A 27,995-nucleotide genomic window follows, 5' to 3' on the forward strand; every position below is an offset into this window, starting at 1 on the left:
TGAATAATTTTGGACATGCCATTTTTCATAAAAATGTTAACAAAAGATCTTGTCTACCTTTTGTAACCTTTTGGCATGTGACAGTGTCATTTTTAGTCAGAACAAACATATTGTTAAGAGAAAATCAACATTAAATCAATATTTGTCAGGGGTATGAATAATTTTGTTTTTATCTGTATATATTTCAATTTCAATTTAATTTTACTTATAGATCGCCTAAACATTAGTCTGACAAGCCAGACCCACATTAAGATGTAGGGTCTGGGTGCTCAATCCGAGGGGCGGGATAAACGGCTGTCTTTCAAATTCCTCTGCACGCAATAGGATAGCGCAACTCATGAGTCCCATGCATTTTCCCACCAGCAGAGATAGTTGGCTAGTTGATCAAACTTTTGCCAATTTAAAAAAAGCTTAACTCGAGTCGCGATTCAAAGACCGCTGTTCGCCAGCAGCATCATCCATCCGTCGCCGACTCTATACACAATGTGATTGGCCTGATAGAAGTTTAATTTTTCCAGCTCGCAAGCCAATGGAGAGTTGATAGACTACCCTGGCTGCAAATTACATTTGCTGCTGCTAGGGTGCGTCTAGATTTCTAATCTAGGCTACCAAAACATTACACATGTCTCATGGTGCTTTAGAGTGTTGAAACATTCAGAGAGAGCCCATGAGTAACAGGGGCGAGGAAAAACTCCCTAGAATTGGAGATACATATAGGAAGAAACCTCGAACAGATCCACGACTCAAGGGCCTGACCCATCTGCCTTGGGTCAGTTACAGGGCAGTAAAGTCTGTAAATGATAAATGAAAGGTTAGTTAGGTGTAGAGAATAAAACATGGTGTTTAAAGCCACCTGAGGTATATGTTACAAAGAGGTAGGATGGTTAAATATCCAGTATGATAATGCATGAATCCTATTTAGTGTCAGAAAGGGAAAGGGATTAGGAGTTGTCGTAGGGCAAGTAGTGGGTCGCTAGGCTGCGCGGGCCAGGAGTCCGGGTAAAGGGACAGCAACAGGCGATGGTAGGGCAGTCATAGGGATGGGACTTCAGGTGCGATGACAGCAACAGGCGATGGTAGGGCAGTCATAGGGATGGGACTTCAGGTGCGATGAGGGCCAAACAAAAGGATGGCTGATGACTGGTAATGGTTTACCTCACAAGTGAGGTAAAGGGGGAAGAAAGAGAGATATAGAGTGGATTAGAATTATTATAAGTCATGATGGTTAGTATTAATAAGTATATCAATGGTACTATATAGTGTTATACTAAGAGAGAAAAGGCAAGAGAGGGAGAGTTGAGAGAGAGAGGGGGAGAAGAGGGAGTTGAACAGCAAGACAGAGAGAAGAGGTAGGAGGGAGAGTTGAGAGAGAGAGAGGGAGGGGGAGAGAAGAAGGGTTGTATGGCGTGACACATGAAAAGTCCATGACAGCGCTATACTATAGCAGCATAACTAAGGCATGGTGAGGGGTAGTCAGCACCAGCGCAGACGGTCAGTGACCACAATCGCACACATGACTGAGGTGCCAGCCACACCACGACACAGCAGGGTGGTCCATCATACGGTTAATGCACGTTCCAATTAATTAACCGGTTACGCAGGACAATGGGAAATTCAACCAAGCAGTGGAATAAATATTTCTCAACCCCCCCCCCCCCCCCTCCCATCCTCAATATCAAGACATAAATTGTTAGGCTACAGTGGTTTATCACTCACTGTTAGAAACTGGAAAATGGTATACTAAATGGTTAAATATCTGACATACTGAGAAAAGGAGTGTGGTGAGATGATGACAACACTGACTTCACTTGCACAATAATCCTCTCTTGAGCCATCTCTTAATGTGAAAGTTGTAGAAAACCATGGAATTATGAAATACCAACTGAAACAGATGAACAGATTGGTCATTATTTCTGAACTCTCAACTTCTCTCAACTAGGGTAGTGGTTAACTACTAGCTTCTACAAACTGTTGTAGAACCTAGTAGTTAGTAACTTTTATACGGTTACCCAACCTGTTGCAGGACTTTGAACATGGTCAATTATCACTTTCATTCCCTTCAGCTCAGCAGCTTCAAGTTGCAACATCACAAACCTACACTAATCAGCAGCCACCAAACCTTTATCACTTCCTGATTTCAGTCATGAGACCTCCCAAAATGGTATGCGATGCCCTATGTCATGGGACTGCCTTTGTGGAAATTCACCTAGATTATCATGCATCTTTTAACTAGAAGGTTGTATTGACATCTTACTTGTTTGCCATCACTTTTTGAACATATTCCCATGTAGGCCTATATAAGTCCTGGAAGCACAGATGAGTTCCAAAGTCCTGAGCGATCTCTCGGACCACTAGGGTGTATTTATTACTAGAAGACTCTCCCCCGAAGAGGCGCTATGTAATGCATTGCGTGATTAATGGATTGGCAGGATACAGCTAACGCAAGGGCAGGTCTTGATTTAGTGATCGAGGCAGAGGGCCGACTAAGCTGCTGCACAAGGTTTCGCAAGAAGATGGATCTGTTTAGAGGTTTTACATGTTACTGACTGATGAGTCATCAAGGATAATTCAGAAATGTTGTACATGTTCACACACGTACGCACACACACACACACACACACACACTCTCTCTCTCCTGTGTTTTGTGTGTGTGTGCGGCCTGTGTTTTGTGTGTGTGTGTGTGTGTGAGTGTGTGCATTTTACATGTTACTGACTGATGAGTCATCAAGGATTATTCCGAAATGTTCTACATGTTCACACACACACACACACTCTCTCTCTCACACAAACACACACAGGCCTGTGTTTTGTGTTTGTGTGTGTGCAGACCTGTGTCCCTTTTGAGAATCACTGCCATTTAAATGGCCTGAGAAAGACAGCAGTTCATTTGATACCCTATATTAATAATTAGTCATAATTCTAAGCAGTTGTTGGGTTAAGTGCAGAGCTCTAGCCTAGAAATCTAGACGCGCCCCTAGCGGCAGCGAATTACATTTGCTCTCCGTTGGCTTGTGAGCTCCAGAAATCGAAACTTAATCAGGCCAATGAAATCGTGTATAGAGTCGTTAGGTGGGCTTAACATAATGATTGATGGCAGAGTTGCAACGGTTTGGCTTGAATTCCCTGCTACTTGAAAACAAATAAGATGGATGTTGCTGCTGGAGAACAGTGTGACACGAGTTAAGCTTTTATTAAGTTGGCAAACGTTTGAACTAGCCAACTAGCTCCGCTGGTGGGAATCGCATGGGACTCATAGCGCTGCCGCTGTCCTATTGCGTGCAGAGGGAATTTGAAAGACAACTGATTATCCCGCCCCTCGGACTGAGCACTGCGAACAGTGAGTGTCCAGACCGTACATTTTAATGTGGGTCTGGCTCGTCAGGCTAGCAGAGCTCTGCAACATTCCTAAAGTGGGCGTGATTTCAGTACGATTGGATTTTTTTCTGTCTATAGATTGGACGCAGTTCATGCATGTGGTTTCAGTTACGATTCCTTTAATAGGGGGGTTCTATTTCAATGAAATTTACAGTGTACGCTTTTAATCATGTAGAATATAACGTCAGACTAAAAAAATGGTAATTTACTTACACAAAAAAAACTTGAGTTTGTTTTTAGACATACAGATAGATACAGGACAAATAGAAAATTGTTTCTCAACACAGTTCCACCTCAAATAATGGTGTCGTCTGCAACGACTGACTCACTGTCACATGAGGTTGAGAGCGTACATAAACACGGAAGCGGGCGTATCGGTTGTCTTCACCATAGACAGTAAAGGTCTTCACTCGTCGTCGCACTGTCAGTTGTATCAATCAATTCTTTAGCATTGAAATCACTTTAGTTCGCCAAAATGCCGATGATGCGCGGAGGAACCAGCGAGCAGAAACCTGCCACTCCTGAGATCCAGGCAATCTGTGACGAGGTAAGCTGAACTGAGAGGGAAAAGTTCGCTTCCGTGCGTTTATCGTAGCCTACTAGTTTTCTATTCTCCATCATTCTGTCAGACAACAGACAGACAGACAGGGACGTTAGTTAGTAGGGGGTGGACAGACAGGGGGGACGTTTCACCGTCAACTTTCAAAACGGTGGTGTTTGTCCCCCCAACATTAGGCTTGTTCGAGATGGACTGAGTCTGACTTGGTCTGGTTTACTACGTAAACGTGATCTTCAGAGGCTAGCCGGGAGGAGCTACAACAGAGGGCAGCTCATCCCGGACAGACAGGCTACAGTCTGCCTGACGTGACTCGCGGGAGACATCGCGGAATTTTGTTTGCAATAAACACAGCAGAACTTTCATTCTTACTCATTAAAATGAGCATGATGACTGACGAAATAAATTCTTATGATGTATTTTAAATAAACCACTGTTGTCATACAGTTAACAGGCCTGCATTGTAGCACATAAATTCAATATCAAGTGTTTTCCCCTATATGTGTGTTTAGCCAACAGCAGAAAATAACAGAATATCCAAACGTTTTCAGTAGGCTAGCCTACCATTGTTGAGGAAATCACGTATAAGAAGGTATCCCTTTGATTTCTGTTTATTTTCGCATATTCCAACATAAGGAAGCAGCATGAGCGTCCCGTCATAATCGTCATGAGGACATTCCTCCCAAATGGCCCCATCACGTCTTTGAACTGACGTCATGAGGGTGTTTCAGCTCGTGCAGCTCGTGGAAGGCCATAGATATATACACTAGATGTCGCCTTGACTACTGCTGTTCATTGGAACGAATGCGTCAATCTAGACGCCATCTTGCTTCAGTGATCCACTCCTCTATAATGCATTAGCGTCAATCTGGGCAAAGATCTAGCGAAAATAAAATCACCATAAATCCTCAAAATCTCAAGCAATTATCTAATTTTTTGGGTTGTTCCAACTGACAGGCATGTATTTATGGTTGAGTCTAGAGAAAACTAAGCTTAAGACGATAATAAAGATACATTTTACCCGTCTAGCCCCATAGACTCCCATTAATTCTGCACTAGCTAGCGGCGGCCCCTAGAGGAACAATGAGTAAACTGCAACCAGGTTCAACAACAAAGAAGCCGATCTGCCATCATTGTGAGAAGTTCCCAAATTTGTCGCTAATCGCTAAAAAGGTTTTCTATCACTGGGGATGGCCAAACGTCGCTAAATAGGTAACGCTGACAATACAGGAGAACTAGTTTAGCGCTTCAGATCCCTGTACCAAGATGGCGGCGGTGTTGACGCATGCTGAGAAGCAGAAGGCGACATCTAGTGTATATATCTATGGTGGAAGGCAACTGCAAGATCTGTCTGCAGGCTAAGACTCCCGCGATATTTTAAGGCCATGTGACATGGTGTCACGGTGGTAAGTCCCTCCCCGGCTGACAGAAGTCGGACAGAATTTCTAACCAGCAAGCATTGCGTCCATCCCAGTATGCATTGTGTTCAACCCAGCATGCATCACATCAAGTCAGATCTGCACAGATCTGCCTCAAGTCGAACTTGCCTATTGGCAGATGGACAAATGTCAGCGACAGCGACAAATTAGCGGCAAGCTACGTGAGCAAGATAGCCTAAACAAAAACGAGATCGCAAAAGGAAAACAGATAGAAAGTAGGCAAATTAAACAAATCTAGCAGTTTTCATGCGCACGGTAGAGAGAGCACGCACGCACAGGTCTACATGATTGTTGGTTTCTGGTGGTAGCATTCTAATCACTGAAGAAATACTTAGGCTATGGATATAATGAACATTCTGAAAACCAAAGGAAGTGTGTGAGAAAGCACGCCATTTATGAAAGCAAAATATGACCGCTTTGTAAATCATCATAAACAATACTAACACCAGGGGGGGGAACCATACAAGACAGTGTGCGGATATCTTTTTTTTTTTTTCTACACACAAACACACACATACTCTCACCCATTCACACACACGCACACACATGCAGATACACACGCACACACACACAGTCACTCAGACGTGCCTCATGAATAAGAAGTGTATGGACATATGAAGAAGAATCTGAACACAAACACAGAGCTAGGAATATTTCAGATTTGTTCAGGTGTGTGTGTGTGTGTGTGTTTAGAGGAATCACACATGGGCCTCTAAGCTTTCAACCAATCAATCTTCACCCAGTCTTACCTTGGGTATGTACACAAGATGGGGGCAGGTCTGTAAAGAATGGGGTGTGTGTTTGTTAAAGATATACTGTACATAAACACACATCCCCACCCCCTATACACCCCTCACACACCCAACGACACACACACACACACACACGCACACACACACACTCTCACACACTCTGAAGAGGTCATTGGATATGTAACATGTAATTGATTGTTTGGAGATGGCTTGTAGTTTGGCGTTTACTTTCTTTTCAATCTTTCTGATTTTCTCCTCTCTTCTCGTCTGCAAGGGGAAGTAAATCTGAATGTGAAGAGTAACTTACACGCACACACAGAAACCACGCTTAAGTGCATACATACAGTGCATACTACACGATTCCTGGCTCTTTCTTATCATTGTCCACCTTAACCTCTCTCTCTCTTCCTCCCTTCCTCTCTCTCTTACTCTCACACACACCACCTCACTCCCTCCATCTCTCTCACCCCCCTTCTTATTCTCCATCTCTCTCCCTCCCTCAATCTCTGTCTGTCTCTCTCCTCTCCCTCATCCCTCCTCTCCCTCCCACCTCTCTCATCCCTCTCTCTCAGATGAAGCCTCATGTTGAAGAGAAAGCTGAACAGAAGTATGACGTCTTTACAGCCACACACTACGCATCCCAAGTGGTGGCTGGATTCAACTACTTCATTAAGGTGTGCGTGTGTGGCAGTGTGTGTGTTTTGTGTGTGTGCATGTGCATCGTGTCTGTGTGTGGCTGCATGTCTGTGCGTGTGTGTTTTGTGTGTGCGCATGTTCATCGTGTGTGTGTGTGTGTGTGTGTGTGGCCGCATGACTGTGCGTGTGTGTTTTGTGTGTGCGCATGTCCATCGTGTGTGTGTGTCAGAGTTTCCGCTAGAAAAAAATGGTGCCGGTCAAAGTGAACGGCAGAGGTTTCGTTTTCCGGACATTTTGATGATATGCCGGTCAAATATCCTATTATCCCTTCTTAATTAGTCAAATTGAGGAAAACTGGAGACAGGCTATGTAGCTTAAAGAATGACATAATCAGGCTGTATAGAATGCAACATGTTTATTAGTTTATTAACTTAAACATGCCTAACAAGATCTAGCCAGTAGCCTATCTCTTCATGGACAGCAAGAGTCTGCTTCGTTCGTTGTTTTAAAAAGACTAGGCTACTGTACGTTGTTTGTTGCTGCTACCCACGTTATCTCCAGTGGTGACTGTTTAACTTACACAGATGCGCACACACAAGAATGAGCGCTCAGTCGCTCACACCACTACCCCCTAATGCTATGCCTCTTTATTTGATAACAATAAATTAAGAAATGTTTTCTATTCTGGGAAATGTTTAGCCTCTTTTTCTTTCGGCCGCGGTTCAATGATACCGTTTAATTGTGCCAGAAATTATCCGCGGACCAGTAATCGCCTCGTCAAGGAGGCCCTAACCCTGCAGATCATAGACAGAGAACGCATAGGCCTACTGTATGCTTTGGGTAAAGAACACTTTGCCTGTCCAGTGTACACGGAGAATGACAGTGTCTTGGAGCGGCCGCACCCCCTGCAACTCCACTTCCAATGTCACTGATTCCAGCAGATACGCCCGACACTTCTGCTTTTTATCTGGTGGTGGTGGAGTTGACCGGACATCTGAGGCTTCAGATGTTACCAATTTATCATCATCCATCGTGTCTGGCCTCTGAAAAAACTTTTAAGGCTAGTCTGCCTGGGCCTGGCCATGTTTGAACCGCCTCACTCATGTTCGTTGTTTAACATGGACGTTTTAAGCGTGCGCTTTCTATTTGAAATGCAGCATAGGCTATGCGTATTGTTTAATAGCTTAGGCTACTTTTCAAACGGTAGAGCCTGTTCATTTAAAAACATAGCCAGAGGACGTATAATATAGGCTTACATATTAAGGCTTATTCTCAAATTCAGATTGCGTTAGAGGACGGGATTATTAGCCAATTTCAATCGGACAATTTGACCGGAGAGATTTAATTTTGTCGGACATTTCATTTTTTTTCCAGCCAATGTCCGGTAATTACCGGACAACGGAAACCCTGGTGTGTGTGTGTGTGTGAGTGTGTGTGTGTGTGTGTGTGTGTGTGTGTGTGTGTGTAACCCTCCAACCTTCTCGTCCTCTCCTGCAGGTGCATGTGGGTGGAGATGACCACATCCACATCCGTGTGTTCCAGAGCCTTCCCCACGCTGGCCTTAAGAAGGAGCTCCACAGCCTGCAGAAAGACAAGACCCAGCAGGACCCAATCACTTACTTCTAAATACACTAGAGATCGACCGATATATCGGCCGACCGATATATCGGGCCGATATTTACGTTTTTTACGTGTATCGGCATCGGCCGATAAGCGGCTGCGTTCGCCTATAGTTTTTTTCCCCACATTATTTACATACAGGCGTCCACAGGCAGCTCTGTGTTGCTGGAGACACTGCAATTTACGTGCAGACTGCCCCTCCCCCACAAGCAGAGTGCTGAAAGCCTGCTCTTTAAGACAACAGTAAACTATAAACTTTCAAAGCATCTTTTAACTGTTTGACTTAGCTGAAATATTGCCATACACTTTGAAGGTGGAAGCAAGTTTGTGGGTCCAAATGGAAAACGAGAATAATAGATAGATAGGTACTTTATTTAATGCTTAATGCCTCGTTCATAGAACTGCTTGCCATTGTATTTAGGGAGCTGCAAATAGCTAAGTTGTAGGCTAGGCTATCCATATGCATGTGGTAGCGGTAGCTGTTACAAACACTGGTCATATGTTTAAGTAATGCCAACGTTGTTCCGTGGTATTCGTGGGAGTTTTATTCAGCGACCACCTGGCTGAGTGTTGGACGCGTGTGGTGTGTGTGTGTGTGTGTGTGTGTGTGTGTGTGTGTCCCTCCCTGAATGCCTCTTCTATAAAACTGCTTGCCATTGTATTTAGGGAGCTGCAAATAGCTAAGTTGTAGGCTATCCGTATGCATGCAGTAGCAGTAGCTGTTATGAACACTGGTCAATCATATGATTAAGTAATGCCGACGTTGTTCCGTGATATTTGTGGGAGTTTTATTCAGCGACCACCTGGCTGAGTTTTGGACGCGTGTGGTGTGTGCGTCTCCCTCTCCCTTCGAGCTGGGCGGAGTTGCCATCGCAGTGATATCAGAGCTTTAATAATGAGACGTGTTATATGTAGTTGACTATTAATTCGTGTTAACGTTTACCATGTACCAGACATACCGTGTATGCCTTACTTAGCCGTTTGCTAACCTTATCATTATCAATCCAGTTCAATGGTGGTTCGTCAGCTACCAAACAGAAGTTTGTCTATGTGTCTGGTCTGTCTCACTCAGTGGGACACATGCATCACAGCGATATGAGAGTGCTGCGCTACCAGAAGGAGAGATTTTAAAACTTTGAGAGATATGTTTTATACCTTTTGACGTTGATGCCGTTTAGAACAGAAACATCTGACACCACGTTATTTTCTTCTGCTGATATATGTTCTGTGGTTGACAAATCTGGCAGCTTTTTTTAGGAAAATATAGACATAGAAAAATTGAAACCATGAAGGCTTATTGTTTTCTTAAATTATTTAAATGTGTTGACAAAGGACATTTTGTGATGACCTGAATTATGTCTTATAGTCAGCAAGCAATGCATCATCAAGGCTGTGTTGTAAGATTTTGATGAAAGCATTTTGCACAGTTAACCATATCCAGTGCACCCATCCATAAGTTCAATAAATGTTCCTTTTTTAAATTGAGACTTATAACATTTGTTAACATCATTTGTGTAATTATGTGTCATTTGTATGATGTAAATTGAGGGAGCAAAATAAAAGCAGTATCGGCTCAAGAAAATCGGCAGCCTGTATCGGTCATCGGCTAAGGCTTATGGAAAAAAATCGGTATCGGCACTAAAAAAATCCATATCGGTCGATCCCTAAAACACACACGCACACGTGCGCCTGTGCACGTTTGGTGTGAGTTTTTTTTTATTTGACCAAATAAAGTCACGGTTTCTCGTATATCATATTGTGTGTTCCATCATTAGCCTGTAGCCTTGGGGTCATGTGACTCATGGGTTGGGTTGAGGGGGTGGAGGAGTGTATGGTTCTCCAACAGCTGGCTGGGAATTGTCCATCCTGTGTGTGTATGTGTGACCATGTCATCAAAGTAGGTTATAAATTCATCATAAAATAGGTTAGTTCTAGGCTTCTATTAATCAACTGATTATAATACCATTAAGTAGTATACTGTTGTCCTGAGTGGCGCAAGAAGAGAGAGTGTAGCTATTAGACCAGCCTGCTGTGCAAGTGTACATTTCTACACAAAGTGCCGATCATGATGATATGCTGTTCTGCCTTTCCTCTTTGTGTAATAAAAGGATTTTATACTCATACATACATTGTTGTACCAATACATGCAGTGTCTATATATCCTCTCCCCCCTTAAATATTTCCCCTTTTACTGCTTTCATAAATGGAATCTTGATCAATTTATTTTGGCCCTTTTCTTTTACAATAATTTACATAAAAAACCTGTTTAATGTCAAAGTGAAAGCAGATTTCTACAAAGCAATGTTAATTAATTAAACATATATAATGCAAAATAAGTGATTGCATAAATATTAACTCCTTTTATAGGCACTGTATATGTGTAACTGTAATGCAAACTAACTTGAGCCCTAAAACTGTAACCAACTTTAGGCTTGAGTTCATAATGTAACCTGTGTACATTGAATTCAAGAAGCATGCCATTTGATCTGTTCTTTTTTCTTATATTAGATTAATTTAGAATGCCTCTCCTTTATATGAGATAAGGTATGCTATATTTATCCCAAGTAAACATTTGATTATTTTTCAACCTTATTTTCTTGTGCTATGGTTTGTTTTTAAATGTGAAAAGTGTGTTTCTGTATTTGTAGGTCAGTGTTTAGTGTGATGATTCTATGAAAGAGTATATATACTTACTTATATATATATATTTAATTAAACTAGTGCTAGCAACAAATATGCAACCTGTGTTCTTAGATAAACTGTAGAATCAAATTTATATGCGTAAGCCACATTGAGTCATAAAATCCCCAGTGGTGGGGTCTGATTAAGATGATAGTCACTGCTGGCAGGGAGCAGGACCCTCGTGTGTTGGTTGTGTGTGTGTGTGTGTGTGTGTGAGCGAGACCCCCGTGTGTTGGGCTTTTATTGCCACATGCTGCAGGGCCTTCCAGTCAGCTGTGGAGCAGCTCCCACAACAAACTGTTGTAGCCTGTAGCACATATATGAGATGCACTCAAATACACCACACTGTTGTAGCCAGTAGCACATATATGAGATGCACTCAAATACACCACACTGTTGTAGCCAGTAGCACACATATGAGATGCACTCAAATACACCACACTGTTGTAGCCAGTAGCACACATATGAGATGCACTCAAATACACCACACTGTTGTAGCCAGTAGCACATATATGAGATGCACTCAAATACACCACACTGTTGTAGCCAGTAGCACATATATGAGATGCACTCAAATACACCACACTGTTGTAGCCAGTAGCACATATATGAGATGCACATATATGAGATGCACTCAAATACACCACACTGTTGTAGCCAGTAGCACATATATGAGATGCACTCAAATACACCACACTGTTGTAGCCAGTAGCACATATATGAGATGCACTCAAATACACCACACTGTTGTAGCCAGTAGCACATATATGAGATGCACTCAAATACACCACACTGTTGTAGCCAGTAGCACACATATGAGATGCACTCAAATACACCACACTGTTGTAGCCAGTAGCACACATATGAGATGCACTCAAATACACCACACTGTTGTAGCCAGTAGCACACATATGAGATGCACTCAAATACACCACACTGTTGTAGCCAGTAGCACATATATGAGATGCACTCAAATACACCACACTGTTGTAGCCAGTAGCACATATATGAGATGCACATATATGAGATGCACTCAAATACACCACACTGTTGTAGCCAGTAGCACATATATGAGATGCACTCAAATACACCACACTGTTGTAGCCAGTAGCACATATATGAGATGCACTCAAATACACCACACTGTTGTAGCCAGTAGCACATATATGAGATGCACTCAAATACACCACACTGTTGTAGCCAGTAGCACATATACTGTATGAGATGCACTTAAATACACCACACTGTTGTAGCCATGTAGCACATGAGATGCACTCAAATACACCACACTGTTGTAGCCAGTATCATGAGATGCACTTACAGTTTTTCTCAGTCGGTTTGGTGCATTTCTCGAGTTATCATTAACATTGGCACAACAGTTGCCATTTCTCAAAACAATTACAGCAAACTGCACCGCATTGATAACTTGCAAAAGCTCATATCTTGCTCAAAATGTGTTATTTATGCATCAAAAGCAATATGCCTCAATATGACAGTTTACTCTTTAAGTATTTTCTAATGAACAATGTGCAAGTCAGCACTATTTTCTATTTCAAAACTACAAAGTTACACATTATTGTGTGTGGAGTGGGTTGATTGCCAGGAATGGACAGTATTTATGATACATGTATTTAAATTAAGTATTACAGAAACAAAATAGTATTTTCTCATTTGTATTTTATTCGGTTGTAGAAAATAGCTTTTTGTTTTGTATCAAAATACTTGAAAGATGATTCAGTGCAAGTGTAGGTTTTGTGTCACACAAACAATACACTCCAGTCTCTCTCGCTAATCTCAATTTTCTTGAGACATTTAATCATCAGTTTCTTGAGAACTTTAATCATCCAATCGGAACACATGGAACCAGTTATGTAGTTTCCCTGCAATATTCCCCTGAAGTTGCCCCATGCATCACCTAAAGCAACACAATGAAACATTCATATTTATCCCCCTTGGCAGTAATATAACACCATGTAGCGCTACCCAGTTAGTTACAGTAAAAACAGCTAAAAGGGTCATGATCCTTCCTGATCAACAGCATTATTGCAATATCAAGCAATCTGGGAATCTTGACAATGTCAGGAACTTGTCTCCACTCTGTACCACTTGACAAGTTCAGATGTGACTTTTTGAGTGCATCTTTACAGTAATATACAGTAGCTATGAGATGTAACAGGCAGGTCAGGATAGTTGATCTGTTGACTGTTTGTAGCTTTATGGCATGTCTTGTAGGAAGAGAAAAGCTTTTGTAATTTTGATACATGGTGTGGCTGTATTTTGTAGTTTATTTTGATACACTAAGGTATTTGATATTTTATTTTCAAATGCATTTTGATGTATTTCTGCCCATCCCTGTGTGTGTATGTGTGTGTGTGTGTGAGTGTGTGGCTACTGACAGCTATTTCAACACATTTGCATCTAATGACACAAGCGATGAAATTAGGCCAATTTGTTTTATGGAGTAGGGCTATTCAGCATGGAACCAGTATAGTGCATATTGATCAACATGACATTAGCAATTGAAAATGTAAAATAAAAACAACAGACATTTGTACAAAATCAGTTGCATGGATGTACGAAAGCATTGCTATTTGTTCAAGATGGGGAGAAACTGCTTTAATGCTTTAATGATGCAGTGATATAGTAATTATATGCAGTTTGAACAAACAGAGAAAACAATCTGAGAAATGCACCAAAGCAACTGAGAAAAACTGTAAATGTTGTAGCCAGTAGCACATATACTGTATGAGATGCACTTAAATACACCACACTGTTGTAGCCAGTAGCACATATATGAGATGCACTTAAATACACCACACTGTTGTAGCCAGTAGCACATATATGAGATGCACTTAAATACACCACACGTTGTAGCCAGTAGCACATATATGAGATGCACTCAAATACACCACACTGTTGTAGCCAGTAGCACATATACTGTATGAGATGCACTTAAATCAAATCTCAATCACTTTGGTGCATTTCTCGAATCATCATTAACATTTGCATTTCTCAAAACAATTAGGGCAAACTGCACCACGTGGTGGATTACCTCCAGAAGCACATATCTTGCTCAAAATGCTTTGTTTATGCCTCAAAAGCATTATGTAATGACATAAGCGATGATCAATTTGGACACAGACAAACTAGTCAGCTTCCTGGAGCAGAGATGTGTATGCCTTTTGAGCAAGACTGCTTAAAGGTGCACTATGCAGGTTTAGGTATTTTTGGCGACAAGAGCTCCTCTCAGTCGCAATATATTTATATTTTACTATTTATATTTTACTAATTGCAAACTTCTCGTGGCTTATCCCCCCTGTACACAATGAAAATGCTTTTGTTGTGGAGCTGAAGGATTAACAACAGGCAAAAATCTACTGACAAGGTAATGTTTCACGATTCGCGGGAGATGACCAGCTTGGTTGAGGTGTTGAGGAACCAGGAGAGGTGTGTCTGGACGCCAAGGATGCTCATGGTCACCCCCCCCCCCCCCAAAAAAAAAAAAAAGTATAATAATATATGGGTGTGGCTCTGAAATAGATGAGTGTGTCAGAATTAAGGGTCTTTGGGATAAGTAAAGCATAGGGTTAGAACCTGAAGTGTGTTTATAGACTTTCATTAGTTAAAACACACACACAAATACACACACACACACACACACACACACACACACACACACACACACACACACAATGTTAGTGAAAGAGGTAAAGGACAGGGTTGGAAACCAAGTGTATTTATTTGAGGAGAGAGAGATCGAGATAGATAGATAGATAGATAGATAGATACTTTATTGATCCCCAGGGGAAATTCAAGGTCTCAGCAGCAAACAGACAACACAAACACATTCTTTAACAGCAGAAAGAGTAATTAAAGTATATAATATAAAAACACAACTGAGCAATAAGGACAGTAGAAGATAAAGAATATGCTAAATATACTAAAATACAAATTATACTAACTAACACTTAATCTAAATCAATTCTAAAAACAGTATCCACATGGTGATTAATCAATCAGAGGCGCTTGCAATGACTGAGGCAGGGACTGAGCCTGTGATTCTCTGTGCATAGTAAGGTATGGTAAGGTGCTCTAAGGTGCTCTGTGTGAATGAGTGTCATGGTGGTAGTGCAATGGTGATAGTGGTCATGGTGATAGTGCAAATGAGTAAGTCCAACAGTGCAACAATGCAGAAATAAAGTAAAGTAAAGTCTATATATCCATATATTTAACTATTTAAAGAAAATGTATAAGTGTGGCCACAGTTCGGCTGTGGCATGGAGGGGGGGGTTATGCATATGTGCTAATGTGCTAATATAGCACGCAAACAGTGAGGCATAAAGACAGTGGTAAAAGTGGCTAGTGGACAGACAGTATCCAAACATGGAGGGGGTGAAGAGGCAGACAGACTATGCAGAGAAGTCTATCTCTCCTCTTCCCTTAAGTGAGGCATTGAACAGTTCAATGGCCCTGGGGACAAATGACTTTCTCAGTCTGTCAGTTGTGCAAGGCAGTGAGCGAAGTCTCCAGCTGAGGCTCTTCTGCTTAACAATAGTGCTGTGGAGTGGGTGACACTCATTGTCCAAGATGTTGATCAGTTTGTCCATGGTCTTTTATCAGATAGTGAAGTGATGCACTCCAGTTCAGCTCCCACTACAGAGCCAGCTTTCCTTATCAGCCTGTCAATTCGCCCCACATCCTTCTTCCTTGTGCTTCCTCCCCAACATACTACTGCATAGAAGAGGACGCTGGCAACAACAGACTGGTAGAACATCCTGAGGAGCTTGCTGCACACATTGAAGGACCGCAGCCTCCTCAGGAAGTACAGCCTGCTCTGCCCTTTCTTGTAGAGTGCATCAATGTTGGCTGACCAGTCCAGTTTATTGTCCAGGTGGAGACCCAGATACTTGTAGGTGCTAACCACCTCCACATTGACCCCATCAATGTGGACTGGTAGCAGAGTGGGCTTAGACCTGCGGAAATCCAACACCATCTCCTTGGTCTTTGAAGTGTTAAGTTGAAGATGATTGAGTTTGCACAAAGTCCTCCACCAGGCTCCTGTACTCCTCCTGCCCGTTCCTGATACACCCCACAATTGCAGTATCATCAGAAAACTTCTGCATGTGGCATGACTCGGTGTTGTAGCAGAAGTCAGATGTGTACAGGGTGAACAGGACTGGAGAGAGCACAGTTCCCTGTGGCGCTCCGGTGCTGCAGATCACAGTGTCAGAGAGGTTTAGTTGTCTGCCTGTGTAGGAGCCATTAAGGTGTTTCATATATACAATCTGATTATTATGTAATGTTAAGTAATATAATTTAATGGTTTATATTTGGGTTATTATATTTCGTTAGTTTTTGTTTAATTTCATATCACAGTAATTGGGGGCGGTAACATTGAACTAATTTAATGGCAGGTGCACAGGCATGGGCGGAAGTAACTAGAGAGAGGGTGAGTTACTGGGAGGCCGTATTTCTTGTTGACCGCTGTTATGCTGCTCCGCTGTTGAACTCTGTTTAGCCTACATTTTCTTTTACTTTGAGCGCGTTATTATTACAGGACTACTGGATTAAGTTGGACTACCTTTTTCAATAAACCCGTCAAACGCATCTGGATCTCAGCGGATATTTTGTTTGGTATAGCGCGTCATACAATCAGCTACACCCATACCTTAGCCTCTCAGCGACTGCTTGGCTTTTTGGATACAAGTCGCTACATTTTTGTCAACAAGAAGCCGGGCATTAGGAAAGCCATTGCGGACGTTTCAAGGATCAAATGGGGAAAGGACCATCGGAGATAAAGGATGGAAGACTGCACTGACTTTCGATCAATAGGCCACAGCCTCGGAAGACGCACTCAAAAGCTGGTGTTTATGCGCATTAAGCTGTATATATTGGAAGGAATGCGGCACGCATGCTGTTGTTTGTCCATTGGGGACATTATTGGATTGAACACCGTTTGAGTTGGTCATACTGATCGCTGGCATTGATTGTGTGGATTCGGTGTTCGGTGTAATATCTCCGTACTGTCAGATGATGAATCTCCGCTTTGTCTCTTTGAAATTGCCGCTGCTCTGCTAATGTGCGTGACGTTTCTGGATCTGTGGAAGTGTTTGGATGCACTGTAGCCTACCTCCATGCTACGTTGAATCTCCTCTTTGTCTCTTTGAAATTGCTGCTGCTCTGCTAATGTGTGTGACGTTTCTGGATTTGTGGAAGTGTTTGGATGCACTGTAGCCTACCTCCATGCTACATTGAATCTCCGCTTTTTCTCTTTGAAATTGCTGCTGCTCTGCTACTGTGCATGACGTGTTTTGTACATGCTGAATGTTGAAGTGTCTGGATGCACATGTATTGAGAAGTAACTGAAAAAAAGAAAATGAGTCAAAAGGGTGGTTTCAAGTTCTGAAATGGAGAGTGAAAAAAGGCAATCTAAGCCAACAGCAAAGGCTTTGGCAAACAAAATCGAAACGCTTCAAAATGAAAGGAGAAAGAGTGTGGATAAAGTTAAAGGGTTTATACAACAAATGAAAACATTCATGAAAAATAAGGAAAATGTTTCACAAGTACAATCTGTTTTGGAGAGTTTAATTGATCAGTGTGGAAACGCCACCAAGTCACATGACCTGCTGATTCCTTTACTCCCTGAAGAGCAACAGAAGATCCATAATGAATGTGGTGTTGAGCAGTGGTTGATTGAGCCAGATGAATTGCTTGTGTTGCATGATCAAACTGATTCTGGTGAAATGAATGAACAGGAGTTGCCTCCAACACCTGATGAAACTCAGCAACAGGCTGCCTTAGTCATTGATACAGATGAGCTGCAAGACAATGTAAAACCAAATGACAGTGTGTCAAATGTGGGAAGAAGGGTGTCCAAATCACAAAAATATGCCACAGGAAGAGAGTCTGTTGCTTCCAGTATTTCTTCTGCACGTCTCAAAACAGAGGCTGACTTGGCAGCTTTAAGGACAAGACAAAAATTATTAAAAGATAAACATGAACTGGAAGAGGAGGAGGAACGGCTGCGTAAAAGGAAAGAACAACTTAAGTTGGATGAGGAAATTGCAGCAAACATGGCAAAACTGGATGTGCTCAAGTCTCGGAGCATCTTGAGTGAGAGAACCTCTGTATCGAAGCGCTCGGATGGAATGAACTCCTATCTGGCTGTAGCGGTGCGGCTGCCCGCTACCCCTAAAGTGAATACAGCTGATCCGAACGGGACTGAGACCGTGGTTCACAAACACCCTTTTATTAGCACGTTAGCACAAACATAATATTCCAGCGCACACACGAACATGACATTCCAAGGCATTCAGGACGCCGCCTGCAACACAAACATAAATCGCGACGTTACTGAAAGGCCAAAGACAATGAAACACGGTACGAACAGTTCACAAACATGGACAGGGACTGGGAAACACTCACGCTGCGGCCGTGCTGGCTTCCGGGTGCTGTAGGCTGGGAAAGGACCCGACGTGAAGTCGGGAAGGACTTTGTGCATTGGGGGGGTGTGACGTCAGAGAGGTGCGGGGATCAAGTGTGTGGGATAAGAGGGGTGTTTTGGCTTTTATGTGTTGGGGGAATATTTAAGGGGGATACAGAGGATGTATAATGATTCTAGGCAGGTAAATATGTGAAGAGTATGGTGGTGACTATGTATGGTGATATTTGAACCAGAAATGTATGTTCATAGAGATAATTGATTTTGGTTATGATTGTGGGTTAGGCCATGCAAAATATATTCTTGGCCAAAACGGGTCTAGAGGAGAGAAGGGTCTGAAGTGAGCTTAAGACAACACCTAGACATTGAATAGCAGTACACATCTGTCAATCCTTGTGAGGGGAGAATTGTTCTATTTTTTGAGTTGTAATTATTGGAGCTATTTTGGAAGTTTAAGTTTTAGTGTTAATTGAGATTCGGTGCATTGGAGTTTTTTTTTCTTTTTTTTGTTTATTTCAGTTAGTTATTTTTTTTTCTCCTCTTTCTCCTGACTGACTTGCTGATGCTTACCTGCGGCAAAAGAAAATAAAACGCATACAACTGCCTTTGCCCAACATCTGACGCACTGCCTCCTGTTGTTCCACCGCCGTGAGGTTAACCCGACAACACTGGCAAAAGGACAAAAACTGCTCCTCAATACTAAAGCAAAGTAATTTGTACCACAAAGGTCACAACATGAAATCAACCATGCTTACCTGGATGCAGGAACAAGACCTAAGGAGAGAAATCCATCTCAGTTAATTCATTCACATGGACCCAATCTATATGCAGTGAATCACAGTACTCTAGAAGGGATGCAAATGCAAGATGGAAATGCCATTGGTCCAAATGAAGATCAAAGCAATGTGTTTGGCATTATGAGGAAACAAAATGAAATAACTTCACTGTTGGTGCAGCAGCAGTGCCTTTCATCTTTGCCTAAGAGGGAGATACCAATCTTTGACGCAAATATCATGCGTTTGTGAAGGCCTTCAAGAACGGTGTGGAGAGGAACACTGCAAATCACAGTGACAGACTGTATTTCTTGGAACAGCACACAAGGGGTCACCCCAAAGAATTGATCAGAAGTTGCCAGCATATGGATCCTGAGAGAGGATATGCTAAAGCAAAAGTGTTGTTAAAGGAGCAGTTTGGAAATGAGCAGAGGATTTCATACGCATACATGGAAAAAGCTCTTTCATGGCCGCCGATCAAGAATGAAAATGCAAAAGCTCTTTGTGATTATAGCCTTTTTCTCAGAGGTTGCTGTAACATTATGGAAGAGGTGCATGAAATGCTAACCATCATAAAAAAGTTGCCCTACAAATTTCGAGACAAGTGGCGTTCTGCAGCATGTGAACTACAGGATAGGCGCAGCCAGAGAGCTACATTCATTGACCTCACAACTTTCATAGAGAAACAAGTGCGGGTTCTAACTGACCCAGTGTTTGGAAACATACAGGACGCTCCATCACTGACAACTAATAGAGGAGTGAACAAGCCAAATCCACAAACTCGTTCTGGAATTAAGGGAACCAGCTTTGCCACCACTGTAGCTCCTGTGATACACAAGACTCAGCCTGGAACTAGAGGAACGGAGCATGTGGAGTTTGCGAGGAGAACATGCATCTGTTGTGGAGAAGGACATGCTTTGGATTTGTGTCCACAGTTGGGGAAGAAGGCACACAAAGAGAAGATAGGCTTCTTAAGAGAGAAGGGTGTCTGTTTTGGCTGTTTGTGTATTGGACACATGAGCAAAGTATGCAGAAAACGGATTTCCTGTGCAAAATGTGGTCTCAAACATCCAACTGTTCTTCACATTCCACAAAAAGAAAAGGACAAGGATCCGGACCAAGCTGAGAGGAAATCAGAGGTGTCCATCGACAGCGCCCTGATGTCTTAACCGAGGCTAGTTCCTGACGAACCAGAGATCCAGGAAGCAGAGATAAGGTCTTACACAGATCTCTGCCGTCCTAACAGTCACCCAGGTATACAGGGCACACAAGGCCAAATAGAGAGGGTGTCTGTACCAAGACTGTCAACTCTTACTCGACCCACTAGGGGAATTATTCGTAGCAATCTTATTACGATAAAAACTTCTTCGGTAAAGCAAATTCCTCCAAAAACGCAACTTACACTTGCTTTACTTAATATTCGATCACTGTCAAGTAAAACTGCCTTGGTTAATGAAATTATTACTGACAATCATATAGATGTTATGTGTCTTACTGAAACCTGGCTTAAACCAGATGAATACCTTCCATTAAATGAGTCTACACCTCCCTCCCATTTGAATTATCATGTACCACGCCACACTGGCAGGGGAGGTGGAGTAGCTACAATCTATCTATCTAGTCTTCTCACATCTCCAAAGCTCACACACAAGTTTAAATCTTTTGAAGTTCTAGTCCTCAATTTTTTACCGCCAGACTGGAAAACTGATCAGCCTGTAACTGTGGTCACATTGTACAGACCCCCTGGCCCCTACACTGATTTCTTAGAGGAATTTTCTGATTTCCTTTCCACTTTAACTATCCAAACAGAAAAAATACTTATATTGGGTGATTTTAATATTCATATGGATAATGTGCACGATTGTCTCACAATTGCATTTCAATCCCTAATTGACCATGTCGGGTTCTGCCAAAATGTTAATTCACCCACGCACCAACATAACCATACTATTGATATAGTCTTATCATACGGCATAAACATAGAGCAGTTAACAATCTTGCCACAACACCCGACCTTAACTGACCACCATCTAATTACTTTTACAATGACATTACAACATGCAGTACCTAATTTAGCTGAATACTACAGCCGCGGCTTATCTGAAAAAACTAATGCAGACTTTCTAGAAAAAATTTCGCTTACGCTTGCCCCATTCCGGCTCATGTGGTAGGCCTATCAGAAGGCCCATTCCTTAATCCAGCCGAGGTCGACTTGTTAACTGATAATGTGATGAACTCATTACGCTCAACCCTTAATTCAGTAGCACCACTCAAAAAGAGAATGATAAAAAAAAACAAGTAAGGCGTGCTCCATGGTATACCACACAGACAAAAACACTCAAACAAACAGCGCGTAAACTTGAACAAAAATGGCGTACCACTAAATTGGAAGTTTTTCGCCAAGCATGGAAAGATAGCCTTATCACCTACAAAAAAGCACTCAACGAAGCCAAGTCAACTTACTACTCCTCGCTGATCGAAGAAAACAAAAACAATACAAAATTTCTCTTTACCACAATCTCCCGCCTGACGAAGAGCCACACCGAAGTAACCGAATCTATCCCTATTTGCCTAAACAGTAATGACTTCATGAACTTTTTCAATGACAAAATTGAAACAATTAGAGATAAGATTAATATCCAGTCTGTCTCACCAAATATTCATACTCCATTGCTGAACGGTAGCGAAAACATAATTAAATCACAGATGAGACGAACAACGTTGAATTCATTTACACCTATTGACATATTAGACCTCACTTCCACAATCTCTTCATCAAAATCTACAACTAGTCTACTAGATCCTATTCCTACTCATCTTCTGAAGACTGCTCTTCCTTTCTTGGATAATGCTTTGCTCCAGATTATAAATAACTCACTGCTATCAGGCCATGTACCACAGTCGTTTAAGTTATCTGTCATTAAGCCATCCCTCAAAAAGCTCACCCTTGACCCTAACAACCTGGCCAACTATAGGCCTATATCTAATCTCCCTTTTTTGTCAAAAATACTAGAAAAAATAGTCTCGAAACAAATTGGTACCTTCTTGCATATGAATAAAATCCAAGAATTATATCAGTCTGGTTTCAGAGCTCACCACAGTACTGAATCAGCCTTAGTCAAAGTTTTTAATGACCTCCTCATCGCTGCCGATAATGGACATATATCAATATTGGTCCTCCTGGACCTCAGTGCTGCCTTTGACACCATAGACCACAACATACTACTCCACAGGCTTGAACATTCGATAGGCATTAAAGACTCAGCACTCGCTTGGTTTAGATCATACCTTTCCAACCGCAGACAATTTGTACAGGTTCACAATGAACCATCTACCCAGACTATGGTAAAATATGGGGTGCCTCAAGGCTCAGTACTAGGGCCCCTGTTATTTTCTCTCTATATGCTTCCTCTAGGCTCAGAAATTAGGAAACATGGCATTAAATTTCATTCTTATGCAGACGATACACAACTATACCTTTCCATAAAACCTGACGAATTGACTCCGTTAGCCAAACTTGACACATGTATACGAGACATGAAGACATGGATGACAAACAATTTCCTGCTTTTGAACTCCGATAAAACAGAAGTCATGGTTTTAGGTCCTAAAAAGATGAGGGATATCCTATCCTCATCGCAGGCTACATTTACTGATCTCCGACTATCCTCATCCACACGTGTTAAAAATCTAGGAGTTACAATTGACCAAGACCTATCACTAAGTAATCACATAAAACAGATTACCAAAGTTTCATTCTATCATTTAAGGAACATTTCAAAGATAAGGAAGTCTTTATCCCTATCAGACGCTGAGAAATTAATCCATGCTTTTGTCACCTCAAGGATTGATTATTGCAATGCTCTATATGCTGGCTGCAATAACACCTGTCTAAAGATCTTACAGCTTATACAAAATGCAGCTGCTCGCACACTCACTAGAACTAAAAAATATGAACATATTTCCCCTATCCTGGCATCTCTACACTGGCTGCCTGTTAGAAGTCGCATTGACTTCAAAATATTACTTCTAACATACAAAGCCATTAATGGCCAGGCACCAGAATATATTAAAGATCTCCTAGTCCCATATAACCCACCCAGACCGCTACGATCACAGAATACTGGCCTTCTTGTAATTCCAAGAATCTCAAAAACTACAGTAGGAGGCAGAGCTTTCAGCTATCGCGCATCCCTCCTCTGGAATAATCTTCCTACCTCAATTCGACTAGCAGACACCCTCCCTATTTTTAAGTCTAGACTTAAAACATACCTCTTTACTGCCTCCCATAGTTAGGTATGGTGCGTGGAAATTCACCCACCTCAGGGTTTTTGGAAAGGACCACCCTGCTGAGTCCTCGTGTGACTGGCACTCCAGTCGCTCGTGCGATGGTGGTCACTGACCATACCTGTGCTGGTGTCGACTACCCCTCACCATGCCTTAGTTATGCTGCTATAGCATAGTGCTGTCATGGACTTTTCATGTGTCACGCCGTACAACCCCCCCCCCCTCCTCTCCCCCCTTCTCTCCCTCTCTCCCTCAACTCTCCCTCTCTTGCCTATTCCCACCATGGTATACTGTAACAATATATAGTACTACTGATTACTTATTGACATTAACCATTTTGATTTTCAGTAATACTAACCCACTCTACATCTCTCTTTCTTCCCCCTTACTGTACCTCACTTGTGAGGTATATCATCACCAGTCATTAACCATCCGTGTGTTGGCCCTCCTCTCACCCATGTCACCTGAAGTCCCATCCTCGACTGCCCTATTACTGCCCCCTATCTGGACTCCTGGCCCGTACAGCCTAGCGACCCACCGCCAGCCTATGACAACTCTGCCTGGATTACTGGCCCGTCTGCCAACCCACCACATGCCCCTCGACAACTCCCTTCCCCTGGACAATTCCAACGCCGGACTATTGAACTTTCTGTCACTAAATCAGGAATAATGTATTACCATAACGGATACGTAATCATCCCACCTCTTGTAACTTTCAGCTCAAGTGCTTAACACCATGTCTTATTCTCTACACCAGACTATCATATGCATTTGTCATGTATACAGACCTTACTGTCATGTACTGACCCTAGGCAGATGGGTCAGGCCCTTGAGTCGTGGATCTGCTCGAGGTTTCTTCCTATATATATCTCCAATTCTAGGGAGTTTTTCCTCGCCCCTGTTACCCATGGGCCTCTCTCTTGCTTTTCTTTTCTTCCTTTCTTTCCTTCTTTCTCTGATTGCCTACATTCTGTAAAGCGCCATGATACATGTGTTATGTTTTGGCGCTCTATTAGCACAATAAATTAAATTAAATTAAATTAAACTAAATTAAATGTCAAGTGGGCTTACAGGGGCTGGTGATCACGTGTGCAAACTTCCAATAGTTCCAGTGCAAGTTAAGTCCATTGTCACCACCTATGCTTTCTTGGACCCAGGAAGTACGGCCGTGTTCTGTACAGAGGCATTAAGGGAAAGACTTAATGTTCCAGGAAAGAAGGTCCATATTTTCCTACGGACGATGGGCCAAGAGAAAGTGGTGAGCAGCTACATGGTGCCAGAACTGGAAGTGGCCGGCTTGACTGGGGAGCATTTCTGTGAGCTGCCCAAGGCTTACACGCAAACACACATGCCTGTTCACAAGAGAAACATTCCAAAGCAGAGTGATATTCAGAAATGGCCTTATTTGAAGCATGTTCACTCGCCTGAAATTGATGCAGGAATTGAGCTGTTGATTGGGACAAATGTCTCCAAAGCCTTGGAACCCTTGCAAGTGATTTGCAGTGTAGGAGATGGACCCTATGCAATCAGAACAATGCTGGGCTGGACAGTGAATGGGCCTCTGGATGAAAGACGGTGGCGGTGAGCAGCCAGAGTTAACCGTGAACAGTGCTAACTTTGGAGTTAGCAGTTTAAGGCAGACTTCCCTGAATGCAGCGTGGAGGAACAGCCTGCCATGTCAAGAGAGGAACAAAAGTTCATGGAGCTGGTTACGAGTTCAGCAAAACAGGTCAATGGTCATTATCAGATCAACCTGCCTTTAAGGAATAAGGACGTTAGTATGCCAAATAATAGGAAGATCATTGAGCAGCGTGCCTTACATCTGAAGAAGAGGCTTCAGAAGGATTCCTCATTTAAGGCCTTCATGGAAGATCTGGTTGTCAAAGGCTATGCAGAAAGGGTGCCAGAAGAGGATTTGGAACGTAGTGATGGCAGGGTTTGGTACATCCCGCATCAAGGTGTTTACCATCCTACGAAGAAGAAGATCAGGGTTGCTTTTGACTGTGGAGCAAGTTTCTTACAGGGCCCAGACCTCACAAGTTCACTGATTGGAGTGATGAGCAGGTTCAAGAAGGAAACCACTGTACAGGCCAGTGAGGAGGCTGATGCAGTATCTCGCATGGTCCACCACTTCAGCTCTTGGATCCGTCTGAGAAAGTCTGTATCCTGGGTCTTGAGATTCAAAACTTGGCTCTCATCTCTCTGTCAGAAGAGGAGACAGCTGAATATGGCTCTTGCACAATCAAATGTGGATGAAGAAGGACTTCACACAGTTCTCTGTGAAGTGGAAGCCATTATCAATGGCCGACGAATAACGAAAGCTTCCATGGATCCTCACGACCTGCGAAGAAGACTCATAGCGCTGTCCTATTGCGTGCAGAGGGAATTTGAAAGACAACCGATTATCCCGCCCCTCGGACTGAGCACTGCGAACGTTGAGTGCCCAGACCCTACATTTTAATGTGGGTCTGGCTCGTCAGGCTAGTAATGAGAACCTTTTAGGTGTATTTACATTACACAAATGCACAACACGCAATTGGTAAGTCTGATATGACAAACTAATGACCCCAATGGCACATGTAATTTATAATGCATTAGTTGAAAATGCATTCACACACGATTATCCATCCAAGCATTCCTCCAGTGTACTTCTGCCATTCTAAGGTGCCCCACACACTAGTGTCCAACTCATTTCTGGGTCCATCACACAGAAGTCAGGGGTCAGACTCTGGGGGCCCTAATATGGCTCATACTCTGGGCAAGTCTCCGATGGCCTCCCAGCAAACCATCCCACTTCTTCACCAAATATGTACTGTATATGTGAATGTGAATATTGCCAATTGCCAAAATGAATTCTGCACATAGTATTTAAACAGTATTTCTCCATAGATGAAAATTCCAGGTGCTAAAATGGTCTGTCTGCAGTCCAGACCTGTCATAAAAAAATGTACGGTCTAGAATCGTTGTGGAGACATGGAGAGGCTTGGTAGGTATTATAAGAACCATTTTGAGAGTTTTGATGGCAAATAAAGATGTATCCATTGATTATCTAAAAAGGGTATGAATCATGGACATGCCATTTTTCATAAAAATGTTAACAAAAGATCTTGTCTACCTTTTGTAACCTTTTGGCATGTGACAGTGTCATTTTTAGTCAGAACAAACATATTGTTAAGAGAAATTCAACATTAAATCAATATTTGTCAGGGGTATGAATAATTTTGTTTTTATCTGTATATATTTCAATTTCAATTTCAATTTAATTTCACTTATAGAGCGCCAAAACATTAGTCTGACAAGCCAGACCCACATCAAGATGTAGATTCTGGGTGCTCAATCCCGAGGGGCGGGATAAACGGTTGTCTTTTAAATTTCCTCTGCACGCAATAGGATAGCGCAACTCATGAGTCCCATGCATTTACCCACCAGCAGAGCTAGTTGGCTAGTTTATCAAACTTTTAAATTTAATTTAAAAAGTCGCGATTCAAAGACCGCTGTTCGCCAGCAGTATCATCCATCCGTCGCCGACTCTATACACGATGTGATTGGCCTGATAGAAGTTTAATTTTTCCAGCTCGCAAGCCAATGGAGAGTTGCTAGACTACCCTGGCTGCAAATTACATTTGTTGCTGCTAGGGTGCGTCTAGATTTCTAGGCTACCAAAACATTATACATGTCTCATGGTGCTTTAGAGTGTTGAAACATTCAGAGAGAGCCCATGAGTAACAGGGGCGAGGAAAAACTCCCTAGAATTGGAGATACATATAGGAAGAAACCTTGAGCAGATAGGGCAGTCATAGGGATGGGACTTCAGGTGCGATGAGGGCCAAACAAAAGGATGGCTGATGACTGGTAATGGTTTACCTCACAAGTGAGGTAAAGGGGGAAGAAAGAGAGATATAGAGTGGGTTAATATTATTATAAGTCATGATGGTTAGTATTAATAAGTATGTCAATGGTACTATATAGTGTTATACTAAGAGAGAAAAGGCAAGAGAGGGAGAGTTGAGAGAGAGAGGGGGAGAAGAGGAAGTTGAACAGCAAGACAGAGAGAAGAGGTAGGAGGAAGAGTTGAGAGAGAGAGGGAGGGGGAGAGAAGAAGGGTTGTATGGCGTGACACATGAAAAGTCCATGACAGCGCTATACTATATCAGCATAACTAAGGCATGGTGAGGGGTAGTCAGCACCAGCGCAGGTATGGTCAGTGACCACAATCGCACACATGACTGGGGTGCCAGCCACACCACGACACAGCAGGGGGGTCCATCATACGGTTAATGCACGTTCCAATTAACCGTAGAATTAACCGGTTACGCAGGACAATGGGAAATTCAACCAAGCAGTGGAATAAATATATCTCAACCCTCCCATTCCCAATATCAAAACATAAATTGTTAGGCTACAGTGGTTTATCACTCACTGTTAGAAACTGGA

General features: G+C 42.4%; 1 protein-coding gene across 1 annotated transcript; it reads left to right on the forward strand.

Annotated features, from left to right (window-relative positions):
* Positions 1-3,726: 3,726 nt before the first annotated feature.
* Positions 3,727-10,970, forward strand: LOC143112801 (cystatin-B-like). The gene is made up of 3 exons (XM_076275109.1): positions 3,727-3,922; positions 6,695-6,796; positions 8,256-10,970. The coding sequence occupies exons 1-3, from the start codon at positions 3,851-3,853 to the stop codon at positions 8,382-8,384; spliced, it is 303 nt and encodes a 100-aa protein (XP_076131224.1). The 5' UTR covers positions 3,727-3,850; the 3' UTR covers positions 8,385-10,970.
* Positions 10,971-27,995: the final 17,025 nt, after the last annotated feature.

This window comes from Alosa pseudoharengus, unplaced genomic scaffold (genome assembly GCF_046254945.1).
Source record: "Alosa pseudoharengus isolate Yale_2024_CS ecotype anadromous, Long Island Sound unplaced genomic scaffold, YU_APseudo_1.1 YU_APseudo_1.1_scf_8, whole genome shotgun sequence".
Lineage (NCBI taxonomy): Eukaryota > Metazoa > Chordata > Actinopteri > Clupeiformes > Clupeidae > Alosa > Alosa pseudoharengus.